The sequence below is a fragment of the Danio rerio genome, chromosome 16 (assembly GCF_052040795.2).
Source record: "Danio rerio strain M-AB ecotype USA chromosome 16, GRCz13ab, whole genome shotgun sequence".
Classification (NCBI taxonomy): Eukaryota; Metazoa; Chordata; class Actinopteri; order Cypriniformes; family Danionidae; genus Danio; species Danio rerio.
The window spans coordinates 50,416,532-50,437,868 of record NC_141036.1 but is presented as its reverse complement, the minus strand read 5'-3'; the positions used below and the strand labels follow the sequence as shown (position 1 = coordinate 50,437,868).

The 21,337-nt window shown below is 36.2% G+C and overlaps 1 protein-coding gene across 4 annotated transcripts; it reads left to right on the top strand.

The window, feature by feature from the left end:
• Window positions 1-807: 807 nt before the first annotated feature.
• dcaf13 (ddb1 and cul4 associated factor 13) lies at window positions 808-19,882 on the top strand. Of its 4 annotated transcripts, none has more exons than XM_087285341.1 (11): window positions 808-990; window positions 1,069-1,268; window positions 2,224-2,331; window positions 4,127-4,216; window positions 5,126-5,950; window positions 6,134-6,576; window positions 7,747-7,829; window positions 7,910-8,074; window positions 10,110-10,245; window positions 17,112-17,275; window positions 19,544-19,882. In XM_087285341.1, the coding sequence occupies exons 6-11, from the start codon at window positions 6,478-6,480 to the stop codon at window positions 19,629-19,631; spliced, it is 735 nt and encodes a 244-aa protein (XP_087141467.1). In that variant the 5' UTR covers window positions 808-990; window positions 1,069-1,268; window positions 2,224-2,331; window positions 4,127-4,216; window positions 5,126-5,950; window positions 6,134-6,477; the 3' UTR covers window positions 19,632-19,882.
• The last annotated feature ends 1,455 nt before the right edge of the window (window positions 19,883-21,337 follow it).

Below are 21,337 nucleotides of genomic sequence, written 5' to 3'. Positions count from 1 at the left end.
ATACACACACACACACACACACACACAGCGCGTGCATGTTCAACTTTCCACTGTTTTTCAAGGCAAATGTGGACGTGTGCATGTTAATATCCACTGCTGTATGGATGTCAGTGCTGTATTTATATAAAATAAACCTGATTTAACGTCCACAAACCGGGATTGAAGCGTCTTCTTTTATAATTGTACTGACATGTGGCTGTGGTGATGAAGACGGTAAAATCGCTGTAATTCATTAAAAACATTTTAAACTTGTGAAACTCAGTCTTGATCACATTTGGGGACGATTGATGAAACAGATCTTTTAATCCCAGATGCTTTGCGTACGGATACATGTCAACACACAGCTGTCAATCAATTTGTGGGCGGGGAAACCGCACTCCTACATCACGTTGCGGTGGGCCTCAAAATGGGAGGGGTTTGGGTCCTATTTTAATGTAAGGAAATTCTAAAAAAGAGATGTATTGTCTTTATATCACTCCAATATGACTGTGGAAACACTATACATACACAGTTCAGATCATTTTCATCATAGGTGCCCTTTAATGTATAAATTTTTTTTTTTTTTAATTTTTGAGTGAAAAGTATTAGATACAACATTTCTTTTTTTTTGTTTCTTCTCCTTATTTTTATGTTTTATTTTTATTTATTTTTTTTACAATTGGCAGAAAATGTAACGAAATTTAGCATAAACCTATTGTTTTTTTATACATATGTATAGTAGGGGAAATGTTAACAAAAGCTGCTTGCCATTCTTCCCAATTCTAATTCTGCGATGACAGAACCCGGATGTGCCACTGCTAAAGTGACGTCAAATTAGTGCGCGGTCCGTCATACAAACACATGGTCCTGCGTTTTCTCAAAGGCAACGTATATCTAAACAATATTTTTATGTATGATTTTGCTGTTTATAACCCGCTGGAATGAAAGTTAAAGTGCTTTGCAGAAACCCGGACGATTATGTTCGAGAGACAACCAGAGATATACAGCGAGGTATGTAAACAAGCATCGACCGTATGAAGGTGGTCTACAGGTAAGATGTACATTAACTGCAGTATGTTCCCTATGTAGTACCCAGGAACTATGACCCGACCCTGCACCCTTTTGAGGTGCCCAGAGAATATACCAGAGCCCTGAATGCCACCAAACTGGAGAGGGTGTTTGCCAAACCGTTTGTGGCCTCGCTCGACGGGCACAGAGATGGCATCAGCTGCATTACCAAACACGCCAAAAGCCTGTCCACAGTCATATCTGGCGCCTGCGATGGCGAGGTAACTTAATAACGTTACCTTAAAGCTGTTACCATTTTAATGTATATTAGATTAAGATAAAGTAGTTTTTTTGTACATTTATTTAGTAACAACTTGTGAAATGTTCCCTATAATGTTTACCATGGTACTTTAAATATTTGGTCTGAAACCACATACAAGTATGACTTGAAAACAACAGTGCCACTATTTATTTGACTGTAAACTATGTTGTGGTTTGATAGGCACTGGCTGCTGATATGATTTCACTATGTAGAATTTGCAAAGAATACTTTTCTGAAATTGCATTATTAAGTGAGTGTGTGAATATAAAACCAACTTTACCTCAATTTTTAGGAGCTGTATTATGTGGTTTAATCAATTTGTTTATCAGTTGTTGATCAATTATTAATGATGTTAATCATTTTTAAATAGTTCAAATACTTTTCTCTTTTAAATATGTGTATACAATTTTATGCATTTCTCAGTTTTTTTGATGGATACACAATTTAAAGCAATATAATTTATTATTTATTATTATTTTTATTTAAATTAAATGTAGTTTTTTTGCCATGACAATAGAAGCTGTCGCTGTTTTAGCATTAAATATAAATAAATGAGATATACACAAATACACCTCATTAAACATGTACACATGGACATCACCTATGTGTATATAACTGCAGGTGAACTGTTTATCTGTATATGATAACTTTAACTGTTAAAAGCTATTAGTTACTAGTTATTAATAACTAATAAAGTTATGGTATCTAATGACCTTAACTTTTTCTGATATTAATAGTAATGCAATAATGTGCACCGTTTGTAAAGATGCTTTGAAACAATTATTGTGAAGAGAGTTATACAAATTGACTTAAATATGACTATTGCATTTAAATCTGATCATGGATATTAGGTGTACATTTATTTAATCATACATGATTAACGTGGTAACGTGAGTTTGTTTTTGTTGTCATAGGTGAAAGTGTGGAATCTTCCCAAGCGAGAGTGTACGAGGACGGTTCAGGCTCACGAAGGATTTGTGCGAGGAATCTGCTCCCGCTTCTGTGGCACCTCGTTTTTCACGGTATTTTATTATGGCGTATTCCAGGGGTCTTACTATTAGGGCTGGGCGATTCAATCAAAAAGTAATCGAAAACGACATTCGGAACCAAATTTCGAATTAGAATTTTTCCAGGTCGCTTTTTTCCCCAATTACATTCTCTACCGCGTGAGGAGTCATGTGACCCCGCTTTATACTTCTGCAGCCACATCTGATCTCTGGTCAGGTTGGACAATGGGCCTATTCTTGAGCCTTAATTTGCACTTCATTGACAATGATTGGAAGCTGCGCCAGAGATGCATTGAGACGGCATATTTTTCATTACATTAAAATTATTATTTCCATTAAAATATTTGTTTACAGAAGATGCAACAAATGCACCGTTTAAAATGTTATTTACAGGATATACAGCTATTTGATTTAAAAGCGATACTGCTTATTTTCTACTTTTAATAAGAAAAAACATTGAAAATAATTTATTTTGCTCTAAAAAGTGCAAGTTATTTATTTTCACTTTTTTATAAGAAAAAAAAATTACTCCGTTTTAAGCAATGTGTGTCTTAATTTCAGTTGTTCAAGGCTGATGTTCCATAAATAATCATAGATAGTGTTTGTTTCCTTCAATAATTATTATTTTTTTCCATAATATTTTTATTTTTCGGTTTCAGATTGTACACATTGAAACACAACATTTTACAAACATTTTACAACAATAATAACCTTGTTGCATTAAAAAAATTATACAAAATATGAGAATATATATATTTATAATAGAAACTAAAAGCAAACAACAAACAAACGAACAAACAAACAACAAAAACAATTAAAAAAAATATAAATAAGACCGCTCCTCTTTTAGTCATTAATGGTAATCTATTCAAACATGACAATTATAATTATACTGAGTACTAGATACAGCAAATATGTATATTAAACAATGTATCAATACAAAACTATAAACCTGAAGCTGCATTATCCATCAAAAATTATCCATCAACTTCTTCCTCTGTTAATTCCACTTCTTTGATATAACTAATGAAAGGACTCCATATGTTTTTAAATACACATTGTTTAGCTTTTAGTATATATGTTATTTTTTTTCCAATAGCAGACTTGACAACATTTGTCTTATCCATTGAGTAGCGTTTGGTCTTTGCGTCTTTGTCTATAGCAAAGCTACACATCTTTTGGCATAAAGCAAGCTGAGGTCTATAAATATTTGTTCACTTCTATTATAGTTTGAGTCCTCTGGGTATAAACCTAGCAAAAAAAAGCTTTGGGTCGAGGGGAATTTGTTTTGAAATAATTTTTTTTCACTTATGACTCTCACATCTTCCCAAAATAATTTAATTTCTGTGCACTGCCAAATACAGTGAAACAAGGTTCCTTTAGCTTCCAAACATTTTGTAGAAATATCTGGTATGTTTTTATTATATTTATTTAATTGTACTGGTGTTACATATGTCCGCATGATCCATTTATGTTGTGTAAGTTTAGGACGTGAATTTATAGACATAGTGTGAGCTTTAGTGCAGGCTTCTTCCCAATTCCTTCAATTATTTTAAAATCAAGTAATGCACTATTCACTCAGAAATCTCTCACTTGTAATATGTGCCCATATTTACTGTACAAAACTTGTCAGGGAACTCTGAAGGCAGAAAAATTAAATAATCGTAATTGAGTTAAAATGGTCATTTAATCAAGATGTTGATTTTCGGCCAAATCGCCCAGCCCTACTTACTATATAGAAGAAGGTCAATCCGTTTATAAGTGATCGTGCGGTTTATATGATTCTGTGAATCTTGATGTCATTCAACAGGTAGGAGATGATAAAACTATCAAACAGTGGAACATGGAGGCTCCAGGATATGGAGTTCGGGAGGAACCAATTAACACCATTCTGGGGAAGGTAAATCTTATTTGTATATGTTGGTGTATTTAGAAAATGGAAGCTTTGTGGGTGTTCAGAGTCACATGATGCTTCTGAAATCCTTCTTTTGTGCTGATTTGTGGCTCAAAATAATTTATACTACATACAAGTTTCTATTTTGTGTGTGTGTGTAAAAAGTGTTATACATTTTTTTCAGGTTTGAATTAGTTTGAAATTAAAAGCATTATTAACATTTTATAAATACTTTTCATAGCAATTTGTTCAAATTAATGTCTTTGCTCAATATAAGTATTGTTTTTAAAAATGACTGTTAAATGTTAAGCTGCATAAATTCTAATATTTTATTTAAATATTTATACATTTATATACAATGTTTTTAATATTGCGGAATAAAATATAAATGACAAACGTTACTGATATTTAAATTATATAAGTATTAGCTTAGTTTATTATATTAGTTTTATATTATACTAACCTAATACAAAACTGATATTTTAGTTGATTGTCTACATGAGTTAAATTAAAATATAAGGCTTATATGTAAAATTAAATAGGATACATTTTACATCAAATATTAATAAATATTAACAAAAAATGGAATGGGGATGGATGGATGGATTTTGATGGATGAATGGATTATTTGGAGTATGAAGGATGGATTGGGATTCATGGATTGATTGGATTGGGATTAATAGATTGGATTGGGGTGAATTGATGGATGAATGGGATTGGGATGGATGAAATTGGGATGGACTGATTGGGATGGATGAATGAATGGGATTAGGATGAATGGATGGATTGGAATAGATTGGATTTGAATGAATGAATCAAAATAAATTGTGCTTGGTCGTATTTATTGAAATGCACTAATGTTAAAGAATCTTAGCTCATGTTTTGAGCATCTAACAGGACTGATGTATCTTGCAGGCGGTGTTCACTGGCATTGACCACCACCAAAGGGAGGGCACGTTCGTTACCTGCGGGCAGACGGTGGATATCTGGGATGAACAGAGAAGCAGCCCCGTCTTGTCCTTCAGCTGGGGTGTGGACAGTTTCAGCAGCGTCCGCTACAACCCTGTGGAGGTCACCAAATAATTCAGTTATTTAAAAGGGTAGTTCATTCCAAAAAATGACTATATACTAACCATTTACCCACCCACAATTGTTTTTCAAAACTTTGGGGTTCTGTTTAAAGTTTTTTTATTTCAAAGCAGTGGTCTCAAACTCAAATTGGCGGGGGGCAATATCAGTGACTGACAATTCATAGGAGGGCCATTTTAACATTCAAGCACAAGAAAAAGTGGAAAACTGATGTAATTGATGCACTCAGACATTTTTCCCCAGAGTATCAAAGTATATATATACTTTGTGTGTATATACATTCACTGTTACTTTAACATGTTTAATGCAGCCAGCAGTAAAACTTTACTAATGCACATTTTTATACAAATCTTAATATGCACATGCAAATCTATTAAATGAGACTATTTGAATTAAATATTAGCAAAATGATCATATTTACACAACCATCATAATGTGTAAGCCATGAAGAGGTATTTGTACAACAAAATACAGCTGGTATAAAACTGATTATAATCAAATGACCCTTAAATATTTACAAAAATAGAGCTTTTGTAAAAAATAGAGCACTTACGGACATATATTTAAATGTTTAAATCAGCCACAGAAATATCTGCATGTGCGTTATTTTGACTGCACACTGAGGGAAACTGAAATTAACCCGGATATATAGTACAGTACTTTTAATCTCCAGTTGTTGGGGGTTCAAAAACCACAAGGGCTATATGCGACTATACAGCAATAGTAGTGGCTCAAAAATATATGTTTTGTTGGCCGAATCTCCTTATATTTTTGACATCAGTTGCAGGCCGGATGGAGGAGAAGGTGGGGCGCAAATGGCCCACGGTTCGGCAGTTTGAGACCACTGTTTTAAAGAATGTTGAAAACAAGTAGCCATTAGCATCCATATTAGGAACATTCTTCATAAAATCTCATCTAATTTACATGGCATTAAATAAAACTACTAAATCAATGGCTAGCGCTTTCCATGATTCTTCAATGTACCTTTCTTTCTCTACTTTAGAAGAATGAAACTCAAGATTGGAATAAGAATGAGTAACAAGTATGATGACAATTTATTTTTGGGTGAACTACCCTTTTAAGCATTGCTTTATTTCAAGTGAAAGAGTTTTTTTTTTTTTTAGTGGTTTATGTGAATAATAGATTTTCAATTACTTTCTTTAGATTTCACATGCAAAATGTCCTGTTGTCTTTTGCAGACTGACCTTCTCGCCAGCTGTGCATCAGACAGAAGTATTGTGTTGTATGACACCAGAGAATCTGCACCACTCAGAAAGGTCAGGAATTTTTTTGTTTACACCCATATTTCTATCTTTCACCTACATCATGGCTGAATGGTAACCTCTATGACAATAAAGGTTCTGGAAGTAAAAAAATTATTATTTTTTTCCAAAGGGAAATAAGCCAGTCAGTAAGGTCTAACATTGTTAATACAAAATGCTTTGATAAATATAATTAAACTGTAAACAGCTGTTTAATAGTCACATTAGTGCAGTAAAACTTGCAGTAAAAAGCTTACCCACAATGCTGTTTACACTTTATTTTTGAAAAACAAAAACTGATTTTGAAGCAAATTGCTTCAGAAGAGATCTTGAGCTCTTTTCAAGTCAGTCTTCCAGTGATCTCATAATACATTTATATATAGATAGATAGATCTATATACCCCTTTTTTGAGCGAGCTTGAACTACATTGTTTTTGTAGGTATAATAAGCAATTTAAACGAATAGTTTATTTGTAGTTTGATTGTGACATTCACAACGCTCATGGGATTGATTTACCTGATAAATGTTGTGGCATACATAGTCTTGTACCATTTTCATTTTGTTTGTTTTTATGTACAACTTTACTTAGGGTGTCCGCCAGGTCTTAAAGTCTTAAAATATTTTAAATATCAAAAATGAAATATTACAGGATGACTTATTGTCTTGTAGGTCTAAAATCATTTTAAACAATGTCTTAATTATCAGATGTCCGTGTAAAGCTATCCAATCAGGCCAACACACATCCAGGACACTGACCTGAGAAGATTTGTTAATACATTTAGTTTATTATACATTTTAAAGCGTATAATTTTTTTATAAAGTTATGTTGAAAATGTATGTATACAACTATGGTCTGCTTGTTTTGATTTAGACACATGATTTAAAATATTTGACTAACAAATAACTAATATGAACTTTTTTGATGAGGCAAGTAAATAATCTTTACCACTGTCCCAACCAGGCTATTAGAAAAAAGTCCTTATCTTGGTATTTAATTTATAATGGTCTTAAAAAGGTCTTAAATTTGACTTGGTAAAACATGCAGAATCCCTGTTTGCTTCAAATCAGTTTTTTTAAATATCCTCATGGGAAAAACAAATAAGGAAAATTTTTAAGAACCAGCACTGTTGAAAAAGGGGGACAAGCACCAGTGGACACTATAAATAAATTGAATTGTGTTTCAGGTTATCATGCAGCTGAGAAGCAATACGCTTTGCTGGAACCCAATGGAAGCATATTATTTTACCTGCGCAAACGAAGACTACAAGTGAGTTCATTTTAGTCTAAAGTTTTACATGAAAAATGACTGTAAATAAATCATGTTTCCTTTTTGTGTTTCTTGCACAGCCTTTATACATATGACATAAGGAATCTGGATGTTCCTGTGACTGTCCACATGGATCATGTATCCGCTGTGCTGGATGTGGATTATTCACCTACAGGGAGAGAGTTTGTATCCGCCAGCTTTGACAAAACCGTCCGCATCTTTCCTAAAGACAAAGGCCACAGCAGGTGAGTGTGCTGCTAAAAAGCATCAGCAAACATTTTTGTGTTTAAATGAAGTCTAATGGATGTCAAAGGGTGCTTTCACACCTGTGAATTGATTCATTTGTTCCGAAACAGGGATTAAAATTGTTACATTATTGCTCTTTGTTTGACGCACGATTTCCGGGAGATTATCACTTGTTTGCGGGCATCCGGCCGGGAGTCTCCGTGCATTTGCGGGAGACTAACAAAACTTCCGGGAGACTTCATGCTCATAATTCTCTCTTCATTAGCCGTATGCCTATTACATATGCATAATACACTGTGATAAAACCGGGCTCGGATGGTATCGCTTTCTCACTACAATCGATCCGCTCCAGAGTTCGTTTCAATCGAGCCAAGACCACCTCATTCAAGCGATCTCAGAGCAATTGTTTTGGCACAGATCCCAGAACAATTGGCGGTTTCACATTTCAAACGAACCGCGGTAACTGGGCAAACGAGACTGGTTCCGAATCAAAAGTCTAGGTGTGAAAGCACCCTGATCCACTGTTTCTCAATCCTGGTCCATTTTTGCTCCTAGAAGTCTGGATTAGTGTGTTATTATTTGTCTTTAACTTCTTATGGAATCTACTGTTTATGAGGTTCATACTGTTTGAATCACTTTTTACAATAAGAGCATTAGATTTTTGCAGATTTGAATTTTATTACAGAGGCCACATTTTACACTTTTATAGCCTGAAGTTTATTTATGATGTATATTTTAATAAATAAGTGTAAAAAAAATCATAGCAACTACTGTTGTTAAGATTTAGGGGTGGTTTTGATTTTGAGATGAGACAAAAGTCTTGTCGTCGATCCCAGTTGTAAAAGCAACAAATAATAACTTGACTTCTAGTTGATTTGTTGGAAAAGTGGTAGAAAGTAGATTTTCTCATGAATCATCTGTTGAACTGCATCCCAATCATCACAAATACTGCAGAAGACCTATTGGAACCTGCATGGACCCAAAATTCTGAAGGAAATCAGTCAAGTTTGGTGAAGGAAAAAATCATGGTTTAAGGTTACATTCAGTATGGGGACGTGCGAGAGATCTGCAGAGTGGATGGCAGCATCAGCAGCCTGAGGTATCAAGACATTTTTGCTGCCCATTACATTACAAACCACAGGAGAAGGTAATTTTTTTAGCAGGATTGCGCCCCTTCTCATACTTAAGCCTCCACATCAAAGTTCCTGAAAGCAAAGATGAAAGGTGCTGCAGGATTGGCCAGCACGGCCACCAGAGCATGTATGCGGTAGGATGGAGGAGGAGAATCCAAAGAATCTTGATGAACTCTGGGAGCCCTGCAAGATCACTTTCTTTGCCATTCCAGATGAATTTATTAATAAGTTATTTGAGTCATTGAGTCAGAGATGTATGGATGCAGTCCTTCAAGCTCATGGGAGTCAGACACGATATTCATTCTTTTTCCTCTGCAGCATGTTTATGTTCTATACTGGACATTATTTCTGTTAAGTGACAAGAGTTTTGTCCAAGCAAAGTCAGACCTTACTGTCCTAATTAAATAATTAAAAATTAAGGCATGAGAATATTTTATTTTGGTAAAATAAATGTAATATAGAGGCCTTTGCTTTTCATATAAGCCACTGATACAAAATGATCAACTAGAAGTCAAGTTATTATTTTTTTTTATAAAACCTGGATGGGTGACAAGACTTTAGTGTAGTGTATTCCAGTATAAATAAATTATATCAAAGGCAAGTGTCAGCTTTTTTAAATAAATTTTCAAAATACTTTAATAAATAATAAACAATAAATAATGGTAAATGATGTCTTGTCATTCACTGTAACAAATTTATTTATTTATTTTGACCCGTTCCTAAAATCTAATAGATAAGGCGATTGTATTAAATATGCATTATATTTTAGGTAAATTAATTGGTGTTTCGGGGTGTTACATTTTACGTTTCTGAAAACAAGTGTATTATAAAAATATGCATAAGTAAAAAGTTTATATTGAAAAAAGTTTTTGCTTTAAATGTCATTTTGCACAATCATCAGGGAGGTGTACCACACCAAACGTATGCAGCACGTCATCTGTGTGAAATGGTCGGCTGACAGCAAATTCATCATGAGCGGCTCAGACGAGATGAACATTCGCCTGTGGAAGGCCAACGCCTCGGAGAAGCTCGGAGTGGTGAGCACAAGATCACATTTTACTGACGGATTTTAAACTCCAACTTTCATACCTAATTGTACAGCTTTTTAAGGGTGTTAACTTGTTGCTAATGCACTCGGGTGGTTAATATGGGTTGCATTTGGCCCAGTGGTTACCCCACCAAGCACTTAAAATGAATTACACTCACAAATCACTTTCATTAAGCATTTCTATGGCAGTGTTGCTATGGTCTGAAAACAAGCCAGGAGAGAGAGAGAGAGAGAGAGAGAGAGGGCTCTGGAGTTTTATGTCTCTTGTCAAAGCAACTCTTGTAATGGAGTGCCCTAAAGTGCCTACACCTATTTCATAAAGTGAAGTTTGCTTACAAGGAAATCTGAACATGTCCATTGATGTTCATTTAAAGATTGAGAAACTTTTATAGTTCACATAAGGATGAGAAAGGCTCTGTCAAAAAATATAGTGCTGATTATTTTTAATTTTATTTTTAATAATATTTGATATTGAATGTTCCTTGCAACTGTATACACTGCCTACTTCATTACATACACCTTGCTAGTACAGATTAAGTTTGCCTTCAACAACAAATTGTACAAAGTGAATCCGTTTGGGGTGGCACGGTGGCTCAGTCATTAGCACTGACCTCACAGCAAGAAGGTTGCTGATTCGAGTCTCGGCTAGGCACATGACTGTGCTGTAAGTGAATTGCTTAAACTAAATTGGCTGTAGTGTACGAGTGTGTGTGAATGTGAGAGTATATGGGTGTTTCCCAGTACTGGGTTGCAACTGAAAGGGCATCCGCTGAGTTAAACACATGCTTAATAGAAGTCCATTGTGGTGACCCCTGATGGATAAGAGGCTAAGCTGAAGGAAAATTAATGAATTAATAAATGAACCCATTTGTAAATGAAAGAAGTAATAACCGTTTTGAATATTGAACAAGTTGTGCATACTAAATGTGGAACTGGCCACTCAAAAAATTTATTGGAAGGGGAAGAAAAATAGTTAGAAATATAACCTGCCAATGGGGTGTGCAAAAAGTTCCTGTTTTTGCTTTGCTTTCCCTATTGGCCAATAGTTTTTCTTGTTTTAAAGAAAAGCTCACTTGGCTTTGACTCATTTCTGAAAACAAAGCAATATAATTTTACTTTTCTAGAAAATTATTCTTGATTTTAAGAATGTTTAGATGTTTGAACTACATTCACATTGTTTGTTGTGTTGAAGGGCTTATACAAACAAACTGTTAATGCTCATAGAATTAAGAGCTAGAGAATTAAGAGAGAGAAGAAAGAGCTTAAGCCCACTCACCTGTGGAAAGCTCGTAAATGTTTTTTTTATTTTTTATTTTGTTTTTTTAAAGGGGTGGTCCACTATGATATCATATTTTAAACTTTAGTTGATGTATAATGTAGCTGTTTGAACATAAGCAACATCTCTGAATGTCATATGCTCAAAGTTCAATGCAAAGGGAGACATTGGCTTTTACACAGTTAGCTTAGCAAAGTCTACAGCAAACGAATTTGGGGACTACAAAAAATACACCAGAGGTAATGAGATCATAAACGCTTCAGGTTACACACATTCACCTCGCACACACTCCGCACAGCAACAGGGCGTGGCCAGAGGCGCTGTAATGTTACAGCAGAGAAAGCGAATATGGCGTCCAAATACTGCTATTTCCACATTTTGTGCTGTTTCTGTATTTGGGCTTCCAAAAGACACGACACAGAGAGAAGTGCTTACAGTTTAGTTTTAATTGTGTTCCAGAGAATTAAGAAAAAAAGATTTTTTTGACCAATGAGAACTTCCAGAATCTCTCTCAGTTCAATGCTGGATTCGGCTAAAAACTCCTACAAACCGATGAATTTATGGGTTATGAGCCGCAACCTGTCAGTGTTTTAATTTGTTAAAATTAATCAACTACACTCACAGTTTCTAGCGTTAACGGTATGTTGTAGAAGGAACTTAAACAAGGATGTGAACAACGGGAAATGCTGTTTGGCACCGCTAACAATTTAGCTACAAATTTAATATTTATCTGTCAAACCGCTGTAAACACCCACAATCTTCACCAGCGCGGAAGTGTCTCTCTATGTGGCCGCTTTCTGTGTCTCTTCATAAAAAGAGTTCAGTTGATAACCTCTAAAGACGGTCTAAAATGTTCTCCTAAAATTTGCATTTATCTCAGCCTCCTGTTTATGTTCAGCTATTTTCCTTTAAAGGCAAGGAAAAAAACTTCATCATTAAAGAAGTAAAATTACTGAGCCTACACAGGTTTCAGAGAAAAATGAAGAAAATATTAGCATTTAGAGGTTTTTGCATCAAAACTCTTCACATGGAGTGATTGTAAGAACGTGTCTTGTGCAAAACTAGTCTAAAAGTGCTGGTTGAAGTGTCAGAGATGAAAGAGTGATTTGTTCAGCTGGTTTGTCAAGCCCACTCACCTGTGAGAGGAACACTCAGAATTGCTTAAACTAAAAACAAGACAAGAGCTCTTCACTTAAGTAAGAAAAGCATTTTGGCAGTGAATAAATGAAATTAATTGAAGTGTTTAAATGAACTCATTGTTGTAAAACTGTCAAAATTGGTCACTTCAAGTAAACTCCCCTCATGAATACAGGTGGAAGCACAGCTTTTGTTCTGCTGAGGCGGAGGTTGGTTGCGTTCCAGGTCAATGGTAGTTTCATCTCCCGGCTCAGGTCCATCTGAAACCCTCTCGCGGTCCAGTCTTGGCAAGTTTTTGGCTTCCGCTGGACTTAAGGGAGAGATTTATTCAGATGCTTTTCACTTAAATAGATCAGACACTCAATGCAGTTATCAGCAGTTTGAATCAGCCAATCACTTAAAATGGGGAAAAATAATGAAGTCATTAAACTATCAGGCACATGAGAGTATTTAATTAAAGGAGCAGATGCTGAATCAAGAGTCTTCTGCTGTCTTCAGAAGCTCTTCAGACCAGGCCGGAGGCTCTTTTTGTTTTTCGTTGCCATATAATTAAGTCCCTTAAAAAAGCAACTATATTAATATGAAAATTCCGTATTTCTGGGATTTTTTTTAATTGAATGTTTTACAGTTACAGTATCAGATAATTGTGCATAAACACATTTACGTCTGTTGTTTAAATCTAGCTTTTCATTTCTCCCTCGCTTATAACATCTATTTTTCATAGACTGTTTTCCATAATTATTTTTCTCAATAATTAAACTTGGTCAACAACACTGTGGCTCAGTGGTTAGCTGGTTGCTGGTTCAAGTCCCTGCTGGGTCAGTTTGCATTTTTGTGTGGAGTTTGCATGTTCTCCCTGTGTTTGTGTGGGTTTCCCTCACAGTCCAAAGACATGCGCTGTAGGTGAATTGACTAAACTAAATTGGCAGTAGTGTATGAGTGTGTGTATGAATTTTTCCCATTTCTGCGTTGCAGCTGAAAGGGCTTCCGCTTTGTAAAACATATCCTAGAATAGTTGGTGGTTCATTCCACTGTGGCAACCCCTGATGAGTAAAGGGACTAAGCCGAATGAATGAATTAAACTTAAAGATTTTCATTTCAGGCATTGTTTTATCCATGTAAAATCATTAACTTTAATATACTTCAGATTAAAATGTCTGCCAACCAACTATCAATATATTTTTACAGTAATTAGCTAATTAATTATTACGTAAAAGTTAACTAAGATTTAAATACTAGGTAGTTTTCGTTATTTTAACTAATGTACTTAACTCAATTTAATGAAAGTTATTGTAAAATCTTGCCAAAATTGGTTGTTATATGATGAAAATGAAATGAATTTCACCCCCTAAATTCTTAATGTTATTTTAGAAATGTTTTTATTTTAATAAAGTTTTTATTAATATTTTGAGTTATCTTTTATGTTTGCTGTTTGCTTTCATTTTGATGACTAATAATATACTTATTTTAATTTATGTAATTTGCTAATTTTTGCATATTTCTGAAGTTTACTTTTTTATGGTTTTACTTATTTATATTTCATGCAGCATATCAAAGTCATTTAAAGTTTTTCATAAAATATTTGGTATCACTTTATGGCATTTTGTTGAATTTAAGTTGCATTGCATCTTCATGCCAAGTCTGGTTCCCTCAAGGTTTTTTTTCTTCACTCCCATCAGGTGAAGTTTTTTTTCCCTCTCCGCTGTCGCCGCTGCCTCGCATGGTTCAGGATTGGTAGAGCTACGCATCGATGAATTGGCTCTTCAGTGTTTGAACTCTCAGTAATGATTAAATCACACTGAACTGAGCTAAACTGAACTGAACTGAACTTAAACACTAAAACCTGAACCACACTGTTCCAGTTACTATGACCATTTATGTGAAGCTGCTTTGACACAATCTACATTGTAAAAGCGCTATACAAATAAAGCTGAATTGAATTGAATTTATTAGATTGTAAGTAGACTGTTAGGTTGGGGATAGTGTAAGTTGACATGTACTTGCAGAGTTGCTTTTAGTCAGTTAAATGTCTGTTGAAGGAGCAGTGTCAGCAGATATTAGGCCGTACTCACACTATGTACAGTTGCTTCGAACCAGGCCAAAGCACGCTTTTCCCCCCTCCCGTCTCCCCCGACGGCCCACACTCACATTAAAATCGGGCCTGGGCACACTTACATCATCGATGCTGCGCTGTTCAGTAAGTGCTCCCGCTCAGCACAGTGGATATTTCTCTAGTTATATCATTTAAGTCGTTCGATATGCAGTCAAATATTTCGCCAAACAATCCTTAGGGATGCGGTGACACGCAGTCAGATATTTTGCTGAACAGATCTGCCACTTTTGGCGCTCATTAACACTCATAAAGCCCTTGTGCTGCAGGATTAAGGCGGTTTGCTGAAGGTGCGCAGCTGTTGTGCAGTGAGAGTTCTTTAAACAGTAAGATTGATTAATAAATCCATATGAAACAGTCCTTTAAAAGTCACGTCTCGCTTTCAGTTTCGCCCAAGCCAAGCCCAAGTGAACCACACTCAGGCCCACCTCTTCCAACCGGGTCAGGGCCGGCCAAGTGAACCATGCCTGAGTCCGATTCAGTGCACTCACACTTCTCAAACGATCCGAAAAACGGGCCTGGGCACGGTTCGGATAGCATAGTGTGAGTATGCCAGTCTACTGATACTCAAATGAGAAGTCAATTGGCATGTAGTTGCAATGCAATTTTTAGTCAACAAAACGTACAATAGGGACCATCAAAATAAAGTGTGTTACTATTGATTTTGTTCTTATCCAGCTTTATTTCAATTAACAATGTTTTGGATATTTTTGGTAACCTTAACAACTGGTTATTATTAAAATAAAAGTAACTTTAAGAAAAGTATCTGTTCTTCGTTATGGGAAATGTAGTTTCGATGTTGTGACTTGACAATTTTAGAAGCAAAACGAATTTAAAATTCAAGTTAAAAAGTTTGATTGTTTACTATACATCTGTATCTTGTAGGACAAAGTTAGAATATTTCTCAAAGTAATGTGCTAATAAATTAAAAATGTCTGTAATGCTTAGTCTCTTCTGGCTTTAAGGACTACAAACACGCCAACAGCTCTGTTATGAGATGTCTCCAAAGAAACCGCAGAGTCATGTTCATTTTTCCCCCTCATGTGACGCTATCAAGAAATTCGTAAATAAGAGTTAACAGGCCTTTCCGACTTTCCTCCGGAGCTCTCTGATGGCATCAGCAGCTATTAGATTGCCCTATACAAATTGAATTTGAGAAAATCATTGCTTTTAATTAGAATAAAAGCTCTCGAAGGGGTGCGGAGTGAGACGTGCCGAAGCTTAGGAGCCATAGAAATTTTATGATCGAGAGATAGATAAACACGTAGCTGCGTTTCTCCTACTGACAAATCTGCTGTTTTATGTGCATTGCCAAATTAATACCCTCTTATCAAGATCTTGCATGTGTGTGCCTCTTCTATTGTGTTACTCAAAGTTCTGCTAAGGAATGACTACAATAACACAGTTTGAAAGCAGGTTGAACTGACGTGAAGTGAAGTTTTATGTATTGTTGCACTTGGTAAATATACAGCAGGGGAAAGAAGTATTGAACACGTCATTATTTTTTGAGAAAACATATTTCTAAAGGTGCTGTTGGCTTGACGTTTTCCCCTGATGTTGGTAGCAAACAAAAAATGCATATGTGCAAAGAAAACAAAATAATTAGTTTATAAGTTATGTGTAATGAAACGACACAGTGAAAAGGTATTGAACACATGAAGGAAAGGAAAGTGTAGAAAGGCAGTAAAAGCTCAGACACCAGCTAAAATCACTCGGTAGTTCTTCAGCAACCCTCTGCCCTTCATCGGTGTAAATAAATATTAGCTGCTTCAGTCTAGCATCTACATTAGCAGGAGGATGAAGAATAAACCAGGGTGGATATTTCAGCAGGACAATGATTCAAAACACAGCCAAGGAAACTCTCAAATGCTTTCAGAGAAAGAAAATCAAGCTGTGGAATGGCCCAGTCAATCACCTGAACTGAATCCATTAGAGAATACAAAATAAAGCTCAGATTTAATAGACGAGACCCACAGAACCATCAAGATTTTGACACTCTGTTAAAGTGTGTGGAAAAACACACCTGAGAAATACATGTGACATCATTCTCCAAATGAGCGGCATCTTTAAGCTGCCATCAGCAAAAAAGCCCTTTTCATAAGGTATTAAATGATTCAGTAGTTTAGTGCTTTCTCTTTGTCATTCCTTTGTTATTACACATAACTATGTGTTTTAGATTATTTTTTTAAATTAATTTTTATTTTTGTATTTGGGTTTTTGACAAAATCTGGTTCAATTCCAGCCCAGCAGCTCTTTTAGAAGTGTTATTTCTGGAATTTCCCTACCTGCATATGAAGAACTCAACCACTGACACAAGTCTCATTCTTCACAGCTTTCTACCCGAGAAAAGACTGCCGCAAACTACAACAAAAAGCTGATACAGAAATTCCAGCACCATCCACAGGTGAGACGCATTGCCCGCCATCGCCACCTGCCCAGAGACGTCCTGAAGCAGAAGAGAGAGCTGAAGGAAATGAAGGAAGCACGCCGCAGGAAGTAAGTTCCTTTCAGAAAATGTTAACATGTTTTTATTGTTTTCACAGTACTGGGTATAGCTTTTAACCCTGGGTAAAAGAAGGGTAGAAGCAAGGTTAGCACTGCACTTTGCACAAGTTGATACTACCCCTGATCCGGTTTGTGTCATCGTGGTTACAAACTCGTGTTTTGAATAGGTCTACACAATTAGCTCAATTACACAACGGCTGTACCCGCCCCCCTTGAAGTCACAATAATTGTATTATCTATATAGCGCCAGATCACAACTTTTTTTATAAACAAGCTAAATAGCCGTATGTAATATCTTATTTAAACAACAGCATGTCATTTCTGTTCTGCACTCGCTTCACTGCAGCTAAAATATATACAGATACAGACATCCCAAGTCTCTCGAAAATTCCAAGAGTCTCCCGCAAATGCATAGAGACTCTCGGATGCCCCGAAACAAATGATAATCTCCCGGAAATCACGCGTCTCCCGTCCGGTCCTTAAATACGTCCTGCATGCCTCCCCGCTCTTCAGATACGTTGCACACATCCAATGCTGTGATGTGAGCGGAACTATCTCCTCTATCTAGTGTCTAATTATGAAGTCTTCCAGCAACTCTGGATGTCTTCTGCATATTCATTCGTGCCGGTTCCGTGATCCCCCAAAATGAGTTAAAATACCCGGAAATTATGGCGATGAGAGAGAATGAGCAAGTGAGAAGAGATCTCAAGAGGCACAGTGATGGTCTAAATTACATTACATTTGATAGATTAAATGAATGGAGCAGTAAAGAGTGCAAATTCCTCTCTCTCATTGAGAGATCTGCTGTCAATAGTTGGAGACAAGCAAAATATTGGAATGGTCCTGCATGTATGTAGGCTTTTTTTTTTTTTTTTTACATATAACAACTGAAAGTTCTGTGATTTTGAAAATATTACAAATTCACTAAAAGCTGGCTGGAATTATTAGATAACTTTTTTAACATAAATATTTAATAATATAACTGCAGTACACTCATTGCTATAAGAATTAGTTTATAACCCTATTTGTTTTTAATAAACAAGTATTAGACTTATAGGTGTGCATTGTAACTAATTTTCATTTTTCAACCTTTGCAATGTTTCCAAATTGCATTGTTTGTAATTTTGTTAAAGTCTGTTGTCAGAGTGGATCAGTTTTATTAGCTCCAGAACTGTCTTGAGCATCTGAGCTCACAAAAAGTGTGTCAAGCCACTTATTATATAAGAAAAAAGGCCCACATTTGCTTCTCCCACCACAGCAAATTACGTTTTTCTTTTAGATATTAGCAAATGTTTTGTAATAGGTGCCCAAATTCAGTCTTGTGGGGCCAGTGTCCTGCAACCTGCCTCAACACACCTGCATGGATGTTTCTAGAAAGCCTAGTAAAGCCGCAGTCATACTGCACTTTTCTCCCCACTTTCATTCATATGCACGCAAATGCGACAGAGTAGAAATGCAAGCTCGTGCAACAAGTTTCGCAGTTCACTGCGTTGCAATGTTCAAGCTTGGTGAACTCTGACCTGCGAAATTGCATTACGTGACTGCGTGAAACCAATCGAAAATCAAAACATGACCTCTCTGTACAGCAATTTAAAAATCGCTCGCTTATTTTAAATGTCTAATTATCTTGTTTAATCCCGCTCCTTTTAGTAGCACTGTACAACAGAATTTTGGATGCTCAAACCGCGGCATAAGAGCCCAGGTGCATCTGATTGGGGTTGGAACTAAAGTAATGTTAGAACGTAAACTTTTTGTAAACAAAAACAAAGAACGTATCTCCACCCCCCCCCCCCCCCCCCATCCAATATTCCAGTTTTGTACAAGTTTAATTCTCACCTTTAGAAGAAAACATTAGCCAATGACTACTTTTTCCCCAACATTCTTTACAATACCTTGTTTTGTGGTCAATAAAAGAAATTCAGAAACATTTAGAATCACCTGAAAAGGCAAGGAAATTCTCATTTTTGGGTGAAATGTAAGTGCTCATGTTCATTCATTCATGCTCATGTTGGTGTTAATTCACCAAAAAATGAAAATGTTCATTTGCCTCTAGCATAAACTCCTATGCATTGCATACCAAAACATCATTAACACCTTCATCTTGCATTAGGAAAAAGAAAAATGACGCACTCAGTCTTTAAATCTGCCATTTGTCTCCATTGTGCTGGCAAGAAAAGGAAATGAATCCATGTTTCAGTTTGATTGGCATTCTGATTGTCTGTGCTTCTGTGTGTGTGTGTGTGTGCGCGTGTGTTTCAGGGAACAAAACGTCCGCAAACACAGCAAGCCAGGATCTGTTCCCCTGCTGACAGAAAAGGAGAAACATGTGGTGAAGGTTGTGGAGTAAGAGACCAATTAAAGAGGTGCTTTCGGTGGATGGGTTTTTGTTCTCCACACTCGGACATGCTCCAGAATATTCCACCCTTTGGCCTCTTCTTTACTTCTATACTAAGATTATGACTGTCATATATACACACAGACTTTCGGTATATTGCAGGTTTCTGTTAAACACCCATTTCTAATTAATTTTACATGGACACCGTACTAGAGTTGCTGTTGTTAGACTATGAACAATAAAAATAAAAAGTTTACTCTGAATATTCATGTTTTCAATTTGCCGTACCATTACTTGAATTCATATGCACCTGCTGTGAATGTTATGACTCAATTAAATGGACATTATCAGTGGTTATCAGCTGATAGATATGGGCCAGTAGGGGCCTTCTGCAGTTACCAGTATGCTCAGAAGGCTGTTATCCATGCACATGGTTAATCAGCTATACTAATGGAAAAGATTCCAGATCAAGATTTGTTTTTACATTACTGTGACGGTTGGGAGTTGGGTTTGGCTAGGGGTAGACATTAATAAAATACAATTAATGGGAAATTTAATTAATAATATAATTCTAGCTGAAATATAGCTGATTACCCATGTGAATGGATGACAACAGCCTTCTAAGCCTACCAGTAGTCACAGAAGGCCCCTACTGGTCCATATCTACACTGTAAAACCTAACAGTCAACTTTATCAAATGAAACCAGTGTAGTTAACTCAAAATTTACTGAAAGTTAGTTCTAATCGTTTGAAAAGAGTTTTGAACTCGGTGTTGAAGGTAATGATTTAAAGGTCCATGAAAGCCCCTCGTTTCAGCAGGGTGTTTTCACACCTCTACTTTGGAAAAAGTCAGAAAAGTGGGCGTGTCCAGCTCTGTTTAGGGGGGAGTGTCGGAGGAAGAAAAGTGGGATGGTGTGGGAGTGTCTATTTGGGCACGCGCGAGTTTCAGAGTCAAAATACACACACACACACACACACACACACACACACACACACACACACACACACACACATACAGGAGAAAGTGATGGTGTTTAACCTACATGGACATCTGTAGTCGAATTATTTGCCAAATTATTAAATGGTGGACTTTAACTGCAGTTTGGCTCTTTCATTCAGGGAATTCATTCATGCCCCTCGCGACACACGAGATATTTGATTCGAGGAGCTGCTCTAAGCGTGTATTTTTCATGCAATGTTTTATACCGCACGGCGAATGAGAGAAAAAAAACCTCCGCATTTCCGACAGGTAGTGTCAGAAAGCCGCGCGTGTTATTCCGGTCACAAAATGCGGTAAAAACCATACACGAGGTTAAAGTTTGGTTGTGGTGCTAACGTGTTTACACTCTGTGCAATAGTTTGTTAGATACGAACAAACTGAATAAACAAAGAGCACTGGTCGCTCACTTACCAAATCTGTAGAGACAGAACAATCACAAGCAACTAGAGCCGCGTCTTTATGAAGAGAAGACTACAAACAAATCCAGATCTCAGCGTTTGCAGATGAGAACAGCTCTCAGGTAAACAATAATCCTCCTTAGACACATAAGTTATTGTTGTCGAGCGTCGCGTACACTGTAATCCACACGTGACTCTGAGCTCTCACAGAGAGAAAATGAAAACGAAACTTAACTGCAGCAAACTATAAAAGCAACACTTCACGCTTGTTTTGCCAACACAACGTGGCGTCTCTGTCCTGAAAACACGGTGATAGTAAT